At 45.2% G+C, this 22,477-nt stretch overlaps 2 protein-coding genes across 2 annotated transcripts in view; one reads left to right on the forward strand and one right to left on the reverse strand.

Annotated features, from left to right (window-relative positions):
- LOC308135213 (AP-1 complex subunit sigma-3-like) overlaps positions 1 to 22,477 on the forward strand; it is an 85,275-nt gene that overhangs the window by 48,523 nt on the left and 14,275 nt on the right. The gene's annotated exons all lie outside the window — the stretch shown is intronic.
- LOC308135571 (cullin-3-like) lies at positions 18,302 to 21,379 on the reverse strand (the record flags this gene model as incomplete). The annotated part of the gene is made up of 6 exons (XM_080503622.1): positions 18,302 to 19,121; positions 19,201 to 19,346; positions 20,396 to 20,582; positions 20,678 to 20,812; positions 20,984 to 21,097; positions 21,188 to 21,379. The coding sequence occupies 6 exons, from the start codon at positions 21,377 to 21,379 to the stop codon at positions 18,990 to 18,992; spliced, it is 906 nt and encodes a 301-aa protein (XP_080359748.1). The 3' UTR covers positions 18,302 to 18,989.

Here is a 22,477-nt window from a genome sequence, read left to right on the forward strand (position 1 = left end):
TGAAGAGTTACGGATGTAACTATGGTTCTATGAATCCCGAATGACCGCCAGAGGCGGTGCTTAAGCACTGAATATTCCCCTTCGCGCATGCGCAGTGCGAGTATGTATACCAACAATGTCACCTGTGACCCCTGGATGACCCGGAGGAAGTTTATATCTTCAGGTGTCACTCCAGGGCACTTTCCTACAGAATCTTCTCGCAAGCACACGAGGATTCTGAGTGACAAAGAGCTCTGGCGGTCATTCGGGATTCATAGAACCATAGTTACATCCGTAACTCTTCGTTCTATTTCATCCCTGCTGACCGCCAGAGGCGGTGCTTAAGCACTGAATGACTAATACCAGAAAAGTCACGAAGAATTCTGCTCACCACTCTTCAGTGTGTAGGTTAACAGGACTCTGGCAGAAGGACCACAGCCAATGGATGGGGTGTGGCCACATTCACCCTGTAGAATCTGGAGAAAGTGCCCGGCGATGCCCATGAGGCCGCGGCACAGATGTCCTCCAGGGGCACTCCCCTCAGGGAAGCCCATGACGTAGCAACACTCCTGGTAGAGTGACACCGCACACCAGATGGGAGGTGACGATTACTTGCCCGATATGCATGGCCAATTACGTCGACAATCCAGTGGGACAGGCGCTGTGCAGACTTCGTACCACCTTGATGGTTTATGTGATACACCGTTGACGTGTTGTCCGACCTCACTAGGACATGCTTGTCCCTCAGGTGTGGTAAGAAGTGCCTGAGAGCCAGGTGAACTGCATGCAGCTCCAACACATTGATGTGTGCATTTTGGTCTTCCACAGGCCACCGCCCATGGGCCGTCCTGCTCTGCCACACCGCACCCCATCCCGAGGGGCACGCGTCTGTGGTAATCACCTCCCTGCGAGATGGAACAGAGCCTATAGGGACACCCTTGAGCACGTAAGCCCTGTCCCTCCACGGCCAGGTGGCCGCTGTAGAGCCAGGCGCATGATGGCGCGCATGGAGTTGTCTTCCCCCTCAGCCCCTGAACTCTGATCTGAGGAGTGGGAGCCCTGCTCAGACATCTGGGGTCCAACATCCAAATCCTCCCCATAATCGCAGAAATGGCTAGCCGAGGCTGCCAAAGAGAGTGTATCCTCCTTGGGCAGCAGCACTGGCATTGCGGGCGAGAGTGCCACTTCAGCCACCAGGGGGACAACTGGCTGGCTGTCAGCCAGCAGCGATCTCATGTGGGCCAATTCAGCAGACAGTTGCTCTACTTTAGAGGATAACCCATCATGGTCAGACTTCGCTTTCCTCCTGGAGGGGGCAGCCGCCGTAGCCTCTGCCCGCCGCTTAGAGCGTGTCCGACGGGCTGGAGGCGGCTGGCCCGGGGGGATGTCGACTTCAGCTACTGAGCCTTCCACCCCCGCCAACCTGGCAACCCTTACTGCCCAAGGCAAAAAGCTGCAGTTCAGAACCGAGACATGCGGGGCACAGGTCGTGGCCATCCTCTGGCTGTAAAGAAGCCCCACAGGATGTGCAGCCGTGAGAGCCATCCATTGTAGCTGCACTGACAGGACGCTACTCACAGCTGTCCTGTTTAAACAGAGGGAGGGGGCGCGTACGCCGCCTGTCCGGTGATACTACACACTCCTCGGCTTAGCTGAGCGCGAACGCCGCAGTGCGGCCGAGTATAAGGACAGTATACTGGGGAAGGGAGCGCGCACGCTGCCTGCACAGTAGAAGCCCAAATAAAACAAACAAAAAACAACCACCGTACCGTGGTCCTCACCCGAACCGGGCTTTCCAACAGAGGATGTCACTAGCTTACAGCCGGTGAAGCTAATGTAAACAAAACGCACGCTGGGTTCTGGGCGTGCGCACACGGCCCACCAGCAAACAAAGTCGCTAACTTAAGCGTCGGGAGGAGGCTGTGCAAATGCGGCCGTCACCGACAATCTCTCTCTTTTTTTTTTTTTTTTTTTTAAACAAACCGCCGGTCTGCCGAATAAGAGCCTACTTACCTCGTCCAGCGCACGTCGGCAGGACCAAACACAAGCCGTATGCTGGGGGGAGGCGGCGCTAACGCGGCCTGTGCCAACAGAGGTTGCTAATGAGTGAAGCTACTGCTACACAAACACTCACCGTCGCAGCTCCTGGAGGGCGAATGATCGCTGCTCCAACCTACCACGGTCACGGAGCTCCAAGCAACGGCAGCTGTACAATCTTCCAGCAAACTGCGTGCGAGAAGAAATAAAGGAAAGTGCCCTGGAGTGACACCTGAAGATATAAACTTCCTCCGGGTCATCCAGGGGTCACAGGTGACATTGTTGGTATACATACTCGCACTGCGCATGCGCGAAGGGGAATATTCAGTGCTTAAGCACCGCCTCTGGCGGTCAGCAGGGATGAAATAGAACTGAAATCAGCCTGACTGTGGCTGCCCCTCACAGACCAAATGGGTTCATTCCTCTCAGGGTTCAGACTCTCAGTTTGGAGCTTTTTGAATGCTACTGGATGTGAGGTTTCTCCGTGTGGTTCCTCTATCCTTGCTTGTTGAAGCTCTGTGTGCGGCTTGTCAATGACCTTGAGGGTTTCTTTGTACTTCTTGTCAATTTGTGGTTCTTTGAACTGTCCTGGAAGTGAGGGTTCTCTGTTTGTTTCCTCAATCTGTGGCTGTTGAGGCTCTGGTTGTGGTCCCTCAATGTTCTGGAGGCTTTCATCATGATGCTCCTCAGTTTGTGGCTCTGTGTTGTCGAGCTTTCTCCAGCGCACTTTCAGTGCCTGGGATCTTTTGCTTTTTCTTGGCATACTGATGGATTTAGTGGCTGTCTAACTAAAGCCCTGTTTCCACCGCACAAAAAGTGCCGGGCTAGACCGGTTTAAACTGTTCCGGTTCACGTGTCACCACAGGAATGCGGACTAAACCGCTCCAAAGGCGGCCGCTTTTCCGCTACCCTTCCGTTGGGGTACCGGGGAGCATGGAACGGGTCTGAGTTTGAGGAGCTGTCTGCTGATTGGTCAGTGATTGACGTCATTCTCGAGACTTCCGCCTTTAGAGTTGCAAATGGACACAGTTTCTCCACAGTTCCATTTCACAGTGAAAATTATGGCCAGAGAGAATTCAGCATGGACCGGCGCAGAGGTCCAGTTCTTCCTCTCCATTATAGGAGAGGAGAGGGGGTCCAGCAGGAGCTTGACGGGGCGGTGCGTAATGAAAAGATATTTCGAGTGGCGGTGGAATGAATGGCTTTGTCCGTACGCCAGCGCAATGTCACTGCAAGCTGAAGAAGCCGCGGAGCGACTACCGCTGGGTGAACGACGTGAACAGTAGGAGTGGATCCCAGCGGAAGCACTGGCGGTGGTACGAAGCCATGGATGCTATTTATGGCCACCGACCAGCGAGTCAGGGACGGGAAGGCGGCTTGGACACGGCAACGGCACTACTGCAGTCACTGTTCGAGGAGAATGGTGAGTTGAATGCTCCAAAATGTGCTGACAACCTCTGCTCATTGTAGTAAATAAACCCGTGTGACTATGCAGGCATCCGTGACTTTCCTCAGAGCTTTTCTATTGACAATTGCATTGAAAACACTGCCAAATTGTATTTGATTTGGTTAGCTTCAGCCGCTAGCGCGGCATTAAGGCTAGCCTGTCATGTTTTTAGCATGTGGGCTATGCTACATTTCAGGAAGTGGGAGTCTGGGAGACATCCAACATGCGTGGAAATGAATTCAACTTTATTGTCATTCGATAGTTAAGTAAAAACGTTAGTGTTATTAGCATTGGCATATTCAGTGGCAACCCCGTTGAAGGCAATAAATAAAGGCAAAACAAAAACATGTGGAATAGGATATTAACCTACTGGTATGTAGCATCTTCTGACAAGAAATGAACCCTGAACTGCTGCTGTGAATGTAGCTATGCGGTGTTTTCATGTCATCAGAAGTTGTCTGCTTCCTGTTTAGCCCGGAGGAGGAGAGATGAAGCCAGCAGTCCCTTGGTTGCATGCCTGCAGGACATGCATGCCTCTGAGAGCTCTCTGGCTGAAAGGGCCCTGGAGATGCAAGGCTGGGCACTACAGGTGATGGAGCAGGAGTCCGTTGCAATGAGGGAGTACCTGGTGAACCAGAGGGCCAATTTGGGGGACAGGTTTATTTAGGGAATTGTGATGCTTGTCCAGGCCCTCAGGCCACAGCGAGACCAGTCTGGCGGCCCACTGAGTGAAGCAGCCGGTTGTAAATATTGTAAATAGTTGTGAATGATTGTTGTGGCTTTCTGTAGATACGATTTTCCATATGTGTTTGTGTTCATTTAATCAATATTAGCACAGGACTATCAACTTTCCATATCATGCCATTAATACAGATTTTGCACTGTGACAACAGTGAAACTGATATGTCCTTTCTTTGCGATGCTGAATATAAGTTAAGTAAAGGTTGCAAGTGTATTAATTTAACACATTTTGCACTTTGCTCCATAAGATATTGTCCCCCCCCCAATATGTCAAGCACATCTATTATAATTATATTGACTATAAATACCAAGTCAGAATGTGCAGAATCAAATGAACCCCCCTTATAATGGCTCCTGAGCATGGTGTTAGCCAGTGTCAATGTAAATATTGGAATTTTCTGTCGTAGCTGTAATCTGAAATTTGACAAGCTGTCTTCAGAAAGGATAAACACTTTAGATAAGGAAGGACAACAAGGAGGCATCTGTGTTTCGAACATATATTTACAAGGAGAGTGGTGAGTTAAATGCGCCAAAATGTGCTGACAACCTCTGCACATTGTAGTTAATAAACCCGTGTGACTATGCATTCATCCGCGGCTTTCCTCAGCCTTACTGTTAACAATTGCATTGAAAACAATGCCAAATGCTGTTTGTTTTGGTTAGCTTCAGCCGCTAGCGCGGTCTTAACGCTAGCCTGTCGTGTTGTTAGCATGTGGGCTATGCTACATTTCAGGAAGTGGGGGTCTGGGAGAGCCAGCTTCCTCCTCCTCCTCCTGCACCAGTGACGCCCGAGCCGCGCCACAGTTCCCTCTGTCCCCCACGCCGTCCGCTCCATCCCCCTCGCCGGCCGTTCCATCCCCCTCGCCGGCCATTCCATCACCCTCACCGGCCATTCCATCCCCCTCCCCGTCAGCTCCAGCACCGTCCCCGTCAGCTCCAGCACCGTCCCCGTCAGCTCCAGCACCGTCCCCGTCAGCTCCAGCACCACCACCAATGGCACCATCACAGGCTGGGCCATCCACGCTGCAGCGTCCAGGATCAGGTAAGAAATAAGCGTGGAAATGAATCCAATTTTATTGTCATTCGATAGTTAAGTAAAAACGTTCTTGTTATTAGCATTGGCATATTTATTGGCAACCCCGTGGAAGGCAATAAATATAGGCAAAACCAAAACATGTGGAATAGGATATTAACTAATAACCCTGAACTGCTGCTGTGAATGTAGCTATGTTGTGTTTTCATATCATCAGAAGTTGTGTTGCCATATGTTTTGGATGAGATGCATCATATGGTGCAAGTGCTCTGTTGTTTAACATCTCCTGTCTGCTTCCTGTTTAGCCCGGAGAAGGAGGGATGAAGCCGACAGTCCCCTGGCTGCATGCCTGCGGGACATGCATGCCACAGAGAGCTCTCTGGCGGAGAGGGCTCTGGAGATGCAGGGCCGGGTGCTGCAGGTGATGGAGCAGGAGTCCACTGCCATGCGGGACTACCTGGTGAACCAGAGGGCCAATTTGGGGGACCGGTTCATTGAGGGTATCGCAATGCTGGTCCAGGCCCTCAGGCCACAGCGACACCAGTCCGGCGAGTCACCTGACTGAAGCAGCCGGGTGTACATAATGTAAATAGTTGAGTGTAAATAGTTATTGTGTTATTGTGTTAATACAAGTTTGAGTTTCCATACGTGTTTGTGTTCATTTAATCAATATCAGCACAGAAGTAGCAACGTTCCATATCATGCCATCAATACAGATATGGCACTGTGCCAACAGTGAAACTGACATGTCCTTTATTTGTGATGCTGAATATGTTAAGTAAAGGTAAGTGTATTAATGTAATAACATCTTGCACTTTGCTCCATAAGATATTGTTTCCCCCCCCATTATGTGAAACACATTTATTATAATTATATTGACTATACATACCAAGTCCATATGTGCAGAATGAAACGAATGCCCTTATAATGGCTCCTGAGCATGGTGTTAGCCAGTGTCAATGTAAATATTGGAATATTGTGTGTAGTAACTATAAGCTGAAATATTACAAGCTGTCTTCAGAAAGGATAAACACTTTAAATAAGGAGGGACAACAAGGAGGCAACTGTGGTTGGAACATATATATACAGGAACTATTCACAAGAACTATGTACATTGCAGGAGGTCTTTATGCATTTAAATACTGCATTACAGCCTCTCTGACGTCCCTGCCATCCTCATCTGCACTGTGAGCCAGTGTCTCTGTAGGTTGGTCTTCTGCAGCTGCTAGTGTGTCCCACTGGTCACTGTACTCCTCTCCATGAGACTCACAAACAGGTTGTGCAGAGCGCAACACACCACCACCATGGACTTCACCAGGCTGATGTCACTGTCGTTCCTCTTCAGAAGGCAGCGCCAACGACCCTTCAGCCTGCCAAAGGCGTTCTCCACCACCACCCGAGCTCATGAGATCTTCCGGTTATGGACCTGCTGTTCTGCAGTCAGATGGACAGTGTCAGGGAAGGGTTCAGCAGCCACTTCTGCAGAGGATAGGCAGAGCCCCCAGGATGTAATATCCAGCATTCACCCCGCCTATCTCTGGTGCATGCTGGGAAAAGGCAGCCATGGTCAACCAGCTCCCACAGTGTGGACAGTCTCAGGACCCGAGCACCATGCATGCTTCCCGGCATGCCTGCATACGCATTCCAGAAGAGCCCCTTGCCATCCACGACTCCTTGGAGGATAATGGAATGCCAGCCTTTACGATTAAAGTAATCGCAGTGGAAGTCTTGTGGTGCCAGAATGGGAATGTGTGTTCCGTCAATGGCACCAACACACTGTGGAACCCCTCCACCGGTTCTGGAAATAGGCTGCCAGGTGTTGCAGCCTCTCCTGGTTAGGAAAGGTAATGTGTGCAGGAACCAACAAGTGACACGCTGCATCACAAAATTCCTTCACACAATGACACACAATGGTTATGCTGACATCAAAGAGATGGCCAATACTCCAGTATTCAGCATTAGTTACAAGCTTCCACAAAGCTATGGCAACTCGTTTCTGCAGGGGGACACACAGGCGGTAGTTTGTGTCCTGGCGCTCCATCGCTGGACGAACCAGGTCACACAGGTACTGGAATGTCTCTGCAGACATCCTGAAGTTGTGGACCCACTGTGTCCTGGTGAACCCAGGGACAATCCCGTCCCACCACTCCTGGCTTCGGTTCACACACTGCAGGTCCTCGGTGGCGACTCCGGAGCAACAACATGAGCTGAAACGCATACAGAGCACATATTTTGATATCATAACAACATGTTATAAGCTGCACACACATGCAAAAATGTTAGAGTACACAACTACTCCAATTTGCTTTGTACAATTACAATACAACATAAACAGGGTCGAATGATGTGGAGGACAACACGCGAAATGGACAAAACACGTGAAAATGACGCTGATGCACGGACATGACTACAAAGAAACATGGAACAACAAACATGCACAACTTGTGGACGAGCCACAATGGTCATAACAACCTCATTCTTTAGATAATCAGGTAATGACTGTAAAAACAGGAGCCAACGTGCTATAATCAGGTAATGAAACTAGTCACATGTCATGAATATTTCACTTTTGTGAATTGTAGCGGCAACTCTATGAACTCACTACGTTTATCACGAGGTCATATTACACTTCATAAGCTGTGTCTGGCTCACATTATAGGTTAAACATGTATTATAGCACCAGTTGCATTGTTGGAAAGCCACAGAATGTTTGTTTGTCGTTGCGGAGCCCTCGTGAGGCTGCTTACCCTGTTGCGTCTCCACCGCGTGTGTCGGGAACGCTATCGACCGCAACAATGCCATTCGTCTCCTGTGTGCGCGTAGCACTGCTTCCTCAAGCAAAACGTGTTCCTGCACGCAAAACAAGAACCACGCCAGCACAACAACGACGACCACTATATCCTCCGAGCTTCTCCCACAATCCTTTTCCGCGCTTCTTTCTTGCGTGATGACGTCACCCCCTGCGTCGTTACGCGGCGCTCAACATCCCGCCCACTTTTTCCGCTCCTCTCTGCAGTGGAGACGCGATCCAAAATTTCGGTCGGGGTTAGTGCTTCCGAACCGCTCCGCTCCGTCCCGGCACTTGTGTGCGGTGGAGACGGGGCTTAGGTGATAGTTTCACACGTCTCTTCTCATCAAGTGTGTTCTGGCCTGTAGGAAACTGGACAGGAAAAGCCATGGCCTCCAGTTTAGGCGTCTTAAAAAAGCCAACCGGACTGTTTCTTTCTGCAGGAGCAACACAGTAGATTCCATCAGTAAAAGACAAGATTTCCTCAACAATATTAGGTGGTTGAAGGCAGGACTCCAGTGCAAAGCCACCGTTGGGCAAATCAGCTTCCTGCTGTGCTTCATCTGCATGCACTTGTACGTCTTCATCACAGGGCATAACATCTTCATCCTGAACCGCATTTTCACACAAGGCCTGTTTTTCAAACCGCCTGTTAATCATCCTCATCGGGGATCGTGGGGTCACACAGCTCTGATTCATCTCTGATAGTAATGTCAGAATATTGTGGGTGAATCTGTTTGAGTTTATGCAGAGCCTCCCACATGGAAAGAACCTATATAAACATATAGGTTTTGATATAGGTTTGGCATATATGTGACATATATAAAATTGGCCGTTTTCCTATATGTTATGTACATATATGTGTGCATACATATATTGTCATATATGTGCATATATGCAGCATATATATTGTCATATATGTGCATATATGCAGCATATATATGGTCATATATGTGCATATATGCAGCATTTATGTACATATATGCAGCATTTATGTGCATATATGCAGCATATATATTGGCATATATGTGCATATATTGTCATATATGCAGCATATATGTGCATATATGCAGCATATATATGGTCATATATGCAGCATATATATGGTCATATATGCAGCATATATATTGTCATATATGTGCATATATCCTCATATAGGTTCTTTCCATGTGGGCTGCATCGGCTTAGACCAGGTGACAGTCTGGAAGACCTGATGTCCTTGGTAACAGTCGTCTCTTCAGCTTTACTCTCATTACCTGTGACTCACTTCTCAGTCTGGGCAAAGCTTCAACTGTTTCCTGGATCTCCGATGGGACACAAACCACATTTCCACGTATTGCCCTCTGTCGGCCTTCAGGAAGAGGAATGATCTTTGCAAAAGGGATGCACTTGCTTATTAAATGTCTCTCCAATATGTTCAAGTCTGACAGTTCTGCTGGGATGTCAACAAGTTCCAAGTTGTCGTACACAGCCAAGGAAGGCATGGCTCCACGTCTGAGATGATCATGGCAGGTATGGCAAATCCAATCTTTTTCTTTCTTTCATCAGGCACAGTGCACTGCTGTCCACTTCTGCAGCTCTCATCACAGTGATGAACAAACTTTCCAGTGAGACATGCTGCAACCAAGTCCACATTTTTTTCATACTTTGACCGAGTACAAGGTTTGACTTGATTTTGGAATGATGCTTTATGGCATACAGTACAGACGAAGGTGGGACCAGCCTTGATTTGTGCTCTGAAGACGGAGATGGCCTCTTCAATCAAACTGTTGTTTTCTTGCTGGAGTTGCTGGTGAATCCCTCTGTATTTACGTCTGATTTTTAAGGCACATCTCATATTCTGCATTGTCCTGAATGCCAGATTATTTTGATAACGGTCTCGCATGATTTGTCTCATGAGTAGTCTGTGTTTCCTCCTAAAATCCATGTTCTGGATATACCACTGTGTCATATAAGACCTCTGCCTTTGTCTAAAGACTTCAGAGTTGTCACAGCCCACAGATGTCTCCTGCTGTGTTGTTGTTTTTGTGTGTGTGTGTGTGTGTGTGTGTGTGTGTGTGTGTGTGTGTGTGTGTGTGTGTGTGTGTGTGTGTGTGTGTGTGTGTGTGTGTGTGTGTGTGTGTGTGTGTGTGTGTGTGTGTGTGTGTGTGTGTGTGATCGTAGACGGAGCAGGACGCACACCTGAAGCGGATGAGGAAGCCAGTATTTAAGGACCGGGATTCCAGGCGCTCATCGCAAGATCGTTACGTTTACTCTGCGGTCCCTAGACTCTGCCCCTCGTGTTGTTAGTTATGAGACTGTTCGCTTCGCGTTTGGAAGCTTCAGAATATTTGACCTGAGTTTGTTCTTCCGTACAGTCCCAGTGTGCGCCGCTCCGTCCTGCTCGGAAGTTCCCGACTCCGCTCCTACGACCCCTCGTCCCGGATTGCCGCTCCGTTGGAGAGACTGAAATAAACTTTATTTTCAATTTACATCCCGGACTAGTTGGCGTTTGAATCCTGTTCACCACCAATCCTGACGAGAGTTTCTATATTGTGAAGTTATATTTTGTTTCTGTCATTTGATCAACTGATATAGCAAACTAAAAAAAGTTGTAAAAATCTACTCAAGACTACCATAGATAACCTGACTAAACAGTATCAGCTACAGTGAATACATACCACAGATGACCACATCTCTTGTGTTGGGGTTCTTCCCTTTCAAGGTCCCAGTGCCTTGCTCCATGGCAAACAGAAGTTTACTTATTGTGGTGATTTGGAAGGCTTTGTCTGTCTGTCTGTAAAAGTCACGGTGAACTCGGACGTCATGCCCCATGGACGTGGCAACCTGTTCCAGCTCTTGCTCACTAAGATCCAAGAGTTGGCAGAGTGTGGCAACCTGTTTTCCTAGTTTGGTGGATCTCAGGAGTTCAGGGTTTTCTGCTTTGCTTCCCTTTGCATATTTTCGCAGTCACATCCTCGTACGTTTGTCAGTGCACCAGGTCTTGCAAAGAAATGAGGGTTTTCAGCAGGTATGCCATCTTCAGCCCTGCTTTTAATCAACAAGTCAATAGATTCTTTCATTCGCTCTGTGAAGAAAACGGGGACCTTCTTTCCTCCTTTCCACCAGATTTCAGTGCGAGTTAGAAGTTTGCTAAGCTCTTTTTCCAATGGAAGAATGGTTTCAAATATGTCCTCATTAACGGGACTTTTACTTGCAGTCTTGTAGAACTCAAGGCTCATGCGTTATGCTTCACCTTCCCTTCGCTGATTGAAGATGACATTTGCCAGAACACTCATTTAGCAACTTGTATGCCGTTAAACTTGCCCACTCAGTCAGTTCCTTCCTTGCTTCATCTTCTACCATTCTCAAGTGGTCCCTGAGAATAACCACATTTTTGGTGAGGGGGATGTCATCTTCTTTATTCCATCTTTTTTCCAGGATGGAATGGTGGGCACTGACAGAAACCTATTTTTTTCTAGTTTCTTTCCAAATGTTCCCAAATTTTTTTGGCCCTGCTCTCTCCCAGGTCGTCATCATTCATGATTTTCTGTCCAATCAGGACCTCCGCAGCCCCTTTTAGACAGAATCCTATTTTGACAGCTGAGGAGGGTTTTCCGTACTAATTTTTGCCTGGACTAAATTCTGTACAGTTTTTTGCTGTCTTGTCCATTTCTTTAGCAACCAGCATGAATCGGCCGAGCTCCCTCAATCGTTGTGCAATGTACTGGTGTCTGGACTTCATGTGCCCATGTTTTGCATACAATGATTCACCATAGTTGCAAATTAATGAGTCACTCCTGATGTGAAAGGACACCATCCTATCGCTTGTTATTTATAACTGTCTTACATCCGCTCGTTCAGAGTTTTTCAACCACTGTGCCGCGGCACACTGGTGTTTCCGCGAGATCTAGTCAGGTGTGCCGTGGGAAATTATCCAATTTCACATTTTTTTCGAAAAAACATTTGCTCTCACGGCCCCCGTCAGCTGTGAGAGCAGTGTGTTGAAGAGTAATCACGTATAAATACTCTTCACCACTAGAGGGCAGCACAGAACTTTGCCGGTGAAATGTAAAGTGACAGACGTCAGTGTGGTTAATCTCCACCTCCTGCTACCATCTTGTATCAAAGTACTGTGTCAGTGACAGTGATGGAGAAGTTTTAGAAAAGGAAGAATGTGAACCAGGATCTCAGCTCTTCATCCATCAGGTCCAGGTTTCACACTGACGGAGTCACAATAAAGAAAAAAGAAATTGGGAAATACTTTTTTTCTGTATTTATTTGATTCCTGTTGATAAAACTTTGATGAGAATGACTTTATATTGTTAATAGAGGCTACAGAGTTTTAAATATTAACATTTTCGGGTGGTGGTGGGCCTCCAGATTTTTCCAAACAAAAAAGTGTGCCTTGGCTCAAAAAAGGTTGAAAAACACTGCGCTAGAGGAAGTCGCTATTGGTAGCAGGCATGCAGCACTGCTTTGTACTTTTCTTCCTGTATTTGTGTTGTCTTTGGTCACACATGACTCTCCTTCCACATTTGGAGTTGTTTCCATAGTTCCTTTTTTTGAACATTCCAAGACAAAAAGTGAATGGAAGATAATCCTCCACCGACGCCTCTTGACAGGGCTGCTTCCATGTCCTATGCCTTTTTTCATGACTTTGCTATTGTGCTTAAAATCCCCTTTTTCTTATTTTTTCCAAGTAGTTACCTTTCTATCATGTGATTTTGAAGGAAAGCTGAAGGCATAAGCTACATCTTTGAATTCCATGTGCTTTGTCTGTAAAAGTCTTGCCATCTTTGCCTTTGGCTGAGAGCAGTAAAGACAGTAACGTTTTTTTGTCCCACACTCGCTTTTTGTCTTCCCTTCGGCTACACGTTTTTAGAGTCACAGTTGTCTCTTCATCCATTTGTTGTTTGTTTTTTTCTCAGAATATCCTTTTTGGTGTTTTTCTTTGATCATGCCCTTGCCTCTTTGTTCTTTTTTATTTGATTTTGAACCTGAGTCATTCTCACGGGAAGCGTTTCTTGGCAGAGTAGCAGTTTCTTCATTGCTGGGTTCACTTGAAGAGGGTCAGTAGTCATTCCTGGCTGCTTCAGGTCAAATGTAATCCACCTCTTCATCGCTTGTGTCCGACTGCAGGTAAAAGCATCATTTATATCAGAAAAAGCCATGACATTCATTGTTAAATCCAATTTCAAGTATTTTAGTATAACAATTTATCAGAGCTTTTTGAATCAGTTCAATATGATCCGGAAGAAGCAAGATATCCAACGTTAACAAAGTCTTTACAAAAAACGAACATGTCAGGTATCTAAAAAGACATGGAATCTGAAAAATACTGTAAAGCAACTTTGAATACCCCAAAATGCCTTTTATCAATAAAATGCATAATTATTAATATTTTAGTTACTTCTGTCCATATTAGTGTCTTCCCCAAAAGTATTATTCCCCCACAATAATTAAAATAAATGTCAACGTAACAGACATTATTCCAACAGATAGATATGCTTCTACTAGAAGACCTTAAATGATTTATGAAGACCAAGCAAAGGTTAAGGAGAACTCTCGCTCTGAGTTGTTATAAAAAGTGAACTGTTGCACTTGTTGCATCATATATTTTGGAAAAATCTTTTGGATGTTGTCGGGATCTCACAAGACCACTGAAAGTTTGTTCATTTCTCGGGAAAGACAATTTCATATGTCATGATACACAGTCATGACATGAATTTGTACCCAGGAATGTGATTGACCATCACACCCAGTGGGGGGAACTTTTGCCACTGCAGACCCATGAAAATCCTCCCCCACTTTCTGCTCAAAAGACTCTTCCCCCATGCACTCAGCCAGTCACTGATCGGTTGAAGCTCTCAGGATTTGACACCTTCAAATCCACAAACCTTCAGCAAAAAGCCTTTGAAAGCAGTCTTACAGAGAGTCTTCCCCCGAGTCTTCTCCTGTGAACACCAGGGAGAAAGGAGCTGCTTCCCAGCAGCTCAGCTCACCCAGTGTTAGCATACAGATAACACCAGAGGCCAGCAACCAGGGCCTTCACTCCTCAACTCCTCTGCTGACCCGACCACGAGGGTCAGACCTTCCCCTGGTCCAGAGACCAGCACCCAGAGTCTGATCTCCCATCAACCAGGGAAAACCACCCGGTTTCTCCAGGACGGACCAGGGAAATGACGCCTCACAGAACTTCTTTGTGTTTTTCCTCAACAAGCAGGAAAACCATCACAGACCTGAGTGACCAGCTCCTCAGTCTGGACAAAAGGAACAACCAGGAGCTGCAAAGAAGGACTCCTGAAACATCAACTCCATCTTCTTCTCCTCAGCCTGCAGAACCAGCAACCACAGTTAGCAGGAGGTGCTAACTACAGGAGAAGACACCAGCTTCCCTCCAGCAGGACAACAACTGAACTCCTTCAAGGAAGTGGGAACAACTGGGCATTACTCGAGATTAGTTAAACCTGATGCTATGATAGAACTGTTTAACTTTCATGAAGTTTTAGATAATGATATTAGGAGCAGTTATCAACCTGTAAACCAACGTTAGCTCTGCCACAGACACAGGGTCTGCATGCTAATCTTTGCTTTACTAACTAGTTTACTCACAATCCTACACATATCACATCAAAGACAACATCACACAGTAACTGAACACCATCTGACGACTCCTGACGTTTTACAAAACAAGTCTCATTCACATAAACTCTTTCTAGAAATGGTCCTTTAGCAGAGACACACAGGAGCTTCCTTCCATTGTTCTCCAACACATGGTGGAGACAGAGGACAGACTTCCTCCTCTCTGATAACCTCCATTTGATTGTAGTTTCTTGTGATCCGCCATCTTGTTTTGTAGTTCCATCACACATCTCACACACTCTCTCTCTCTTTCTCTCTCTCTACACACACACACACACACCAAGCTGCACTGTAAACCCAGATTTTGCTTCTAATTAAACTTCCGAATGATCATTACTTATTATTTTATGTTTTGTAAAAACTTCCTATCATTACTAAACAACATTAGATATTTGTACTATTTTAGCTGAAAATTTCAATGCACTCATTATGTTTAGCAGAGATAACTTGGTATGTTTAGTTTATAAGAAAGGGTAGGGGACTAATTCAAAATCCTGCCTGGTCACGTGATTCTTGTATCTCCCGCATTTACAGGCTCCAGTGGGAGGAGCAGCCATTGGCAGCAGTCGGTACAGAGCCAGGAAACTGAAGACAGAATGTAAAATACTATTGTCGCCTATATAACATTGTGGGAACTTTTAATACCCAAAAGGCTTGCAGATAGTTCCTTGACACAGCTTGTTTTTTGTCTAATATGACTTTTTAAACTTGTGCATGCTGTAAATGCATGCATGCTTATTGCTAACGGCTAGGCTAGGGCCCAACTAATGTCCACTCAGAATTGTGTGAGCTGAATGTTGAAGTTAATGTTTCCTCTGCATTAATTTAAGAGTTATTGCGCCATTTCTCAATTGGAGTCAGATCCTTCAATGTTTTACTTATTTCTTTTTTTTTTTTACTTGCCACACATACACCACCACAAGTCTCCCCCTTCACAGCAAAATCCTGTAATGGGTCGGGTTCTCGCAGGTACAGTACTGTACTACGGCAAACTGCAGATGACTGTGCTGAAAAGTGTGGACACCATGTTTAACATAGCAGATGACTGCACACGAGGCCTTTCTGCGTACGCGCTGTCTCGGCCTGTGAGCTCGTGAACTCTGTCATGTCCCTGCACGCCGTGATGTGGCGTTTTGGCGCTTTAGGGGCGCACATTGCATGGGCGGCTTTGTAATTCCCCTCCTTTCTGATTGGTCACTTTAAACGTCACTTGTTGCTTCACAAAACCTTAGTGAAGATTGAATTCTTCAATTTAAAAGGGATTTTATTAGTAATAATAATAACGTGTCTGTTTCCTGGGAGAAAAGAGAGGAAAAAACGTTTTTATGGGACTGTCATGGCTGATTTCACAACAGACCGATGTTAGTTCATACACATTATGCACCTTGCATTTTTTTCACAGGTTTTGTAATAACATCACACTGCTACTCTTATTAGTTGTGTAATTCAATCCAAGCATTGCTTGGCATGTTTAAGCTTTCTTCGGCACAGACAAAACTAATTTGTTCAGCCAGAAGGAGCTGGTTGAAGAAAACGACGTGACTTTGTTCGGCAGGACCGCAGTGCAGAACTTTCTTCTTGTTCTTCTGGAGGATGAATCGACCTTGAGCCCTCGGACTGTGGAAAAAAATCCTTTTCCTAAATAAAAACTAAATAAAATAACCTTATGTCCTCCGTGTTTCTTTTACCAGCTTTAAGCACCAGTGACACCTAGTACTGCCAAATTAGTATAAGATTGTGTTGTACTTTATTATTTTATAGTTTAAAAAAATTTTTTTTACAAACATCAAGCAGTCACATGTTGTGAATATATGAAAAACTGTGCATCGACTAAATTTGTTCACCGTTTTTAGGTGGTGGTCTGTAGGATCTGCTTGACAACCACGTGGTGGAGAGACAGGCCAGGACTGCCACTGCAGAGGCTCCAGTGGAAGTAAAAAAGTACATGGGTGATCCTTTAATTGCTTGAAAGGAGGATTCTCTCCACTTCTGGGCAACCCATGAAACGGTTTACCCGTATTTAGTTTTCTCTGCACTGTGAGAGGATGTTCTGCTAGGCAGGAGAAATGATCTCCAACAAGAGAAACAGACTGAGCCTTCGGACTGTGGAGAAAATTATTTTCTTAAATAAAAAACTAATTGAATAACCGCACATCCAATGTGTTTCTTTTACCAGCTTATAAGCACCACTTCCACACTGAGTACTGCCAAGTTATTATAAGATTGCATTGTACATTATTATTTTATATATTTATATTTTGTTTACAAGCATCAATAAGTCACAAGCAAAGGGAGACCACACCATGGCACATATTTAAACAAGAAAGCTTTATTCCTATTTTATTATTAATCAACATGTCAACTCAACTGCAGTGTGCAACCATAATAGAGCAATTCACTCAAACTGCTTTTCATACTTTTGGCCACCAGATGTCACCAAAGAGCACTGTGTTGAAAAGCTTCGTGTATTGAAACCTATTTCAATACAAGCTTCATTTGCACCATCTGATTATTCTGACATCACCTAGTGGAAGTCCGGTCCAATTGTCACAACATGATCGCCTTTCTCGAACTCCTTTATTTTATTATTTATTTATTTATAAAGCACATTTTAAAAAACCCAAAAGGTAACCAAAGTGCTGTACATCAAAAACATCAAATAAAATAAATCAAAAGTTAATTCAAAAGCACAGAATAGACAAGGCATAAAACATAGAAAACATGTAAAACAAACAGACAAGCTTACTACAAGTTATATGATATCAAACAAGATGAAAATAAATCAAGGTGTACTAAAAGCCAAAGAATAAAAGTGGGTTTTTTAAAGGGATTTGAAAACAGGGAGCGAGGAAGCCTGCCTGATGTTGAGGGCAGCTCATTCCAGAGTTTCGGAGCAGTGGCGGCAAATGATGTGTCTCCTCTGAGCTTCAGCCTCGTCTTAGGGACTGTCAGCAGCAGCTGATTGGCTGATCTCAGGGATCTCAGGGATCAGGGATCTCCTTTAGGAAGCCTCCCAACACCTTTCCTTAACCCCGTGATGTCATCCAGGGGATCCTGTCAAACAGCACACACACAGTCCATAGGCTTTATGGCCTCACCTCCGCCTCTTTAACAAAGAAGATTACTGGCTTGGAAATAGTAATGCGTTAGATTACTCATTACTGAAAAAAAGTGATCATATGAGAATAGAGCGTTACTAATTAGCACGTTACCGCACCACCATTTTATGTTTTCCAGTCTGAACATCGCAAACACATTTTAATTTGGATGATTGTTGCTTTTGTTGTAACAATTTTTCTTAATGGAAAAAACCCCAACATCTTTTATGTGTTTCCATGTGTTTAAATCAAATACATTTGTAGGATGAGCAGTGGAAATGCTGAGTGTTCTTCACTCAGGACAAACACATTTGTGCTTCAGCCTCTGGAGTCATTTACTGGATGTGATGATTGAAATGTGAAGAAACTTCCTTTACCAAACAGGAGCCGGAGGACTCACTTAGATGATGAATTTATTTACATTTTATCAAAGATCACAAGAAGAAAGTGAGGAAGAGAAATAGTTGAACATATTTGAGGAAAAGTGGGCTGGAAAGGAGAAAGGAGGGACTATTCAGAAGCATCGTGGACTCTGAAGAGAAGTCTGAGGCTTGAGCTGAGTCCCACACCACCATGTTGCCTCCAGTCAGTCAGGATGAACAGCCACCGTCCCTCCACTGCTTTAATCACCTGTGGGCTTTGACAACATCACGTTTCTCCAGACAGCATCTCCACTCAGGAGCAGCTGATCTCGAGCTGTGACTCCCAACCAGGGCCCTGATTTGTTTTTTAGGCAGGGGTGTCAAACATAAGGTCTGTGGACCAAAAGCAGCCCTAAAGAGGCTCCAATTCAGTCAAAGCACCAAGTAAATGCTAAACATTTCAAGGAAAACTGACTTTTTCTTTTTACAAAGAAACTGTATTTCACAGACAGGCTGTTATAAAATTCTGTCAACTTTGTTGTAATAGTTATGGGCTGGTGGAGGTCACCTGGTTTTACAATGGAAAAAATGTGGGTTTGTCAAGTAAAAGGTTAGAATTACCGACTAAGTAAAACTGTGGATGAAACTGGACAATGAAGAGAATTCATTAGAGCAGCTCAGCAAGGTCACTGCTGAATGTTGTAGGAGGAAGGAGATGTCAGGCTGTGCCAGATACAACACATTTGATTTTTTTTCTCTGATTTGAGTCAGGAATGGGGAATCAGGTTTTCAGCTTTCGTGTTTAAAACAAACCTTTAAAACAATTCATGTGCAACAGCAATCCAAAAAGCAAGAGAAAAAAACCTCCACAGTTCATCTTTTACGCAACGTAAGTGTACACTTTACGATCTTCCGCCGTTCTGGCCAGGTATTCTCTTTCTATGAGTCCTTCTATACGCTTCTTGATGACCACGGGGGAGGGGAGGAAACGAGCCCGGAGCTGCTGAGTCACCTGAACACATGAAGACACTCGGAGTGAGGAAACGTCTCGGTGGGAAGGAGAGGACAGGAAGTGGACGTGACGACCTCACCTCTGCTACCAGGACATTGTGCTGCATCTTCTTCCTCGACTTCATGATTCGGACGATGGCCGCTTCGATTTCGTGCTTCCTGTCGTCGTCCACTTTCTGCCGAGTCTCTTTCCTCTCCGGGTCCGACTCTCCTTGTTTAGCAGCAACTGGTGACATCACAACACAAATACAGTGGATTCCAATGCTCAAATTCTACACAAATCCTTTCAAAGTAACGTGATTGTGAGCCATTTACATTCAGTTCAACTGGGCATAATGCAGAAAAGACGAAAAGACATATTTCATATTGCATGGCTAAAAGGTTTTCTAAACACATTAGAAGGTTTAGTTGAGGCCTACATTGTAATGTTTAATGCAGAAAAGTAATGTTTTGTCCTTTAATCTGTGTTTTTCCAGTAGGATTTGTAAATGCGTCGTTCTTTTAATGATCGTCATTAACGCAATATCAGTTCTTCAAGAAACAGGAAGAATTTAGGAACTTCTGCTTTTACCCTGAAAAGCACTCTGTGCTGCATGTTATGTACAAAATGTTGTCTAGAATAGTTTGATTTGACAAAGTAAAGTAGTATTTTGTAATAATTCCAAGTGGAGCTGTGCCTCCTCCAGATCGTTTCTTCTATCATGGTGCAGACCGGCTGCATCACGGAGGACACTTCTCCTGCAGGGACCATGAGTCAAAGTGACAGACGGCAAGATATTCTAATGTCGCCTCTGCGTCGGACACCACTTTGAATTTCTACCATCCCAACAAACAAACTGTCCAGAAATACCAACCATCTATCAGAGTCTTGGGGAAGAATGGGAAGAAGAAGAATATCAGTGTTGCTGCAGACAATTCAGGATGAACCTGCTATAAATGTGGTCAAGTTTAAAACCTTACTGTAAAAACACTCTCAGAAATAATCTGGCTGATAAACTAAATAAATGCTCATTTGAAGAATCCATCCGTAACATGAAATATTCTGAACCAAGGAACGTCTTGCTTTGGTTTGTTGGAGGATCAATATTCCTAAATGAGCAATTCTTACTACTTTCTGGTTGACGATATATGAGAGGACGACTGTGTGCAACACTGACTCTGTGCTTCTAACTAACCTGCTGAAACAACGTCAGGCTTCTGATGTTTGATGAGAAAGTGTGTTTGGTGTAGGAAGGAGTGGGTCCGGAGCACAAGATGCTGCAGCGAGCTGCTCACCTGTCTGGATTTTGACTCTGTGCAGTTTGGAAGTGAAGGTATCATTCACTGTGAACACATGGCCGTTCTCGATCTCCTTGGACTTTGGCTCCTTGGTCAGAACTCGCTGTGTGGGCTTCCCGCAGGCCAAGGACTGCAGCGCCCGCACCAGCTCTCGCTCTGGGATGTCCGTCTCCTGCTGAATGTCCTGCAGGAGACGTGTCCCACCGAGTCAAACACGTGAACCACAACACACATCGGGGTTGTGTGTGAAGAGCCTGTGACTGTGAGAAAGGTTCCCACCTCGAAGGTGCACTTCTCTCTGTTGTTGAAGAGCATGAGGATGGTCATCTGAAAGGTGGAGACCTGCAGGATGTGCTTCCGAGTGTTGGATCCCGTCACCTGAGCCCCTCCCACGCCCACCTCCGAACCGTCCTCCTGAACATGAAGACCAAGACCAAGACAGAGAGTCCACACTAAGCATGCTGATACCAAACCCAGACCGCAGCACCTCCTACAATGTGATGAATGGTGCCAATAGAACCAGATTGAAGGGTTTCTATGGTGCAAATTGAAGTGTGGCATGGCAAACCAGAGCAGCATACGCACCATGTACATGAGGATGTCTCTGATCATCACCATGGCAGTCTGATGGTCATTCCAGGCCTGATTCAGCGTTTGAAGGAAATTATTGTTCAAAGAGTTGAGAACGTCCTCTCGTACCTGAAAACACAAAAGGCCCTGGTGTGACCCACTCTGAACACTCTCTCCATTATTTAGTGAGAAGATGGACTGAAGGAAGCGCTGCTTTACTTTGTTGATGAGGTGCTCGGTGACCACCTCCCGGAGGCCCGTGTAGAGTTTCTCTCCGTGCTTGTGGAGCACCATGGTGTAGGCGTTTCTGTACAGCTCCTCAAAGCTCAGTCCACTGTTGTTCTTCCTCTGGATCTCCTGAATGGCGTTTTTCAGAAGGTCCCAGATGTTGTTCACATATTTTTCATCCATTGTCATCTGTAGGAGACAGAAGAGACACTGTCCTTCATCCACATGACATTCTTGACCATGTACATTTTTGACAACACAGATGTTAAATTTCTATAGTCTAGATTTAGCTTCACATTGTGATTTGCCTTTTTCTCAGTTACAAAATACCAGGGTTGGCTGGGTTATTCTGTTTGACATCAGAGGCCTCTACTATGAAGCAGGGTTCTCTCTTATTGAGGTAACTTCAGGTTTAACCCTGGCTTTTCTGTCCCACTACACTGGTTTACTTGTTAATCACCATGGTAACACTGAACCAAACAGTCACCTAGGATAGTAATCTCTGCACCTTGGGCCGGCAAAACGACTAGACAGTTAGCACTCCCTGAAGAAAATACAAGCGTGAATGCTGGAACTGAATAAAGCTGAACTGTAATGCTGACAAAGCTGAAGAAGACGACTCACTGCCACCACAGTTAGGAAAAAGGTCACAAAACTGTGTCTGATCCCTTCACCATCAGGAGAAAGAGTGTGTGTCCTCAAAAGCCTGGTTGTGTACTTTAATGAAGATCAATAGATTCAGTTTTGTGACAGGAAACGGACAACAGACCAGATTTAGTCACATTTAGAACAGTAGAAGGTAGAAAGCATGGAAGAGAAAAGACTGTGAAGTACATGAAGCCTGATTTTCATTGTTTTAAACCATGAATATGATCAACACTCTAAAAATGACACAGATGCACCTCGAGTTATCATTTCTAGTTTACAAGGAGTCGTTTGTGGGTGTGCATGGAGTCAACTGAATACACAATACAACACTGGAAATAACACACTTCACCATCATTTATGGAAAGAAAGATACCCCCGACAGCTTGTGTTTTTCTCAATGCTCTCTCAAACTGTAAGAAAATCTCAAACTGTAAGAAAATGGCCTCATAAGAACATGAAAATTGCTGAAATACTTCAGAGGTCTCCTGTAAATCTCAATATAACCTCCCAAATGCATTAAAATGATGCTCATTACATTTTTACTGACCTTACATTAGATTGTGGTGTTGCTCTTTATTTTCTGCCCCTTCAGTCCCTTTTTACTCTGGAAGGTTTTCAGAAGTTTGTCTGTAT

This window comes from Blennius ocellaris, assembly GCF_963422515.1.
Source record: "Blennius ocellaris genome assembly, chromosome: 10".
In the NCBI taxonomy this organism is placed as follows: Eukaryota; Metazoa; Chordata; class Actinopteri; order Blenniiformes; family Blenniidae; genus Blennius; species Blennius ocellaris.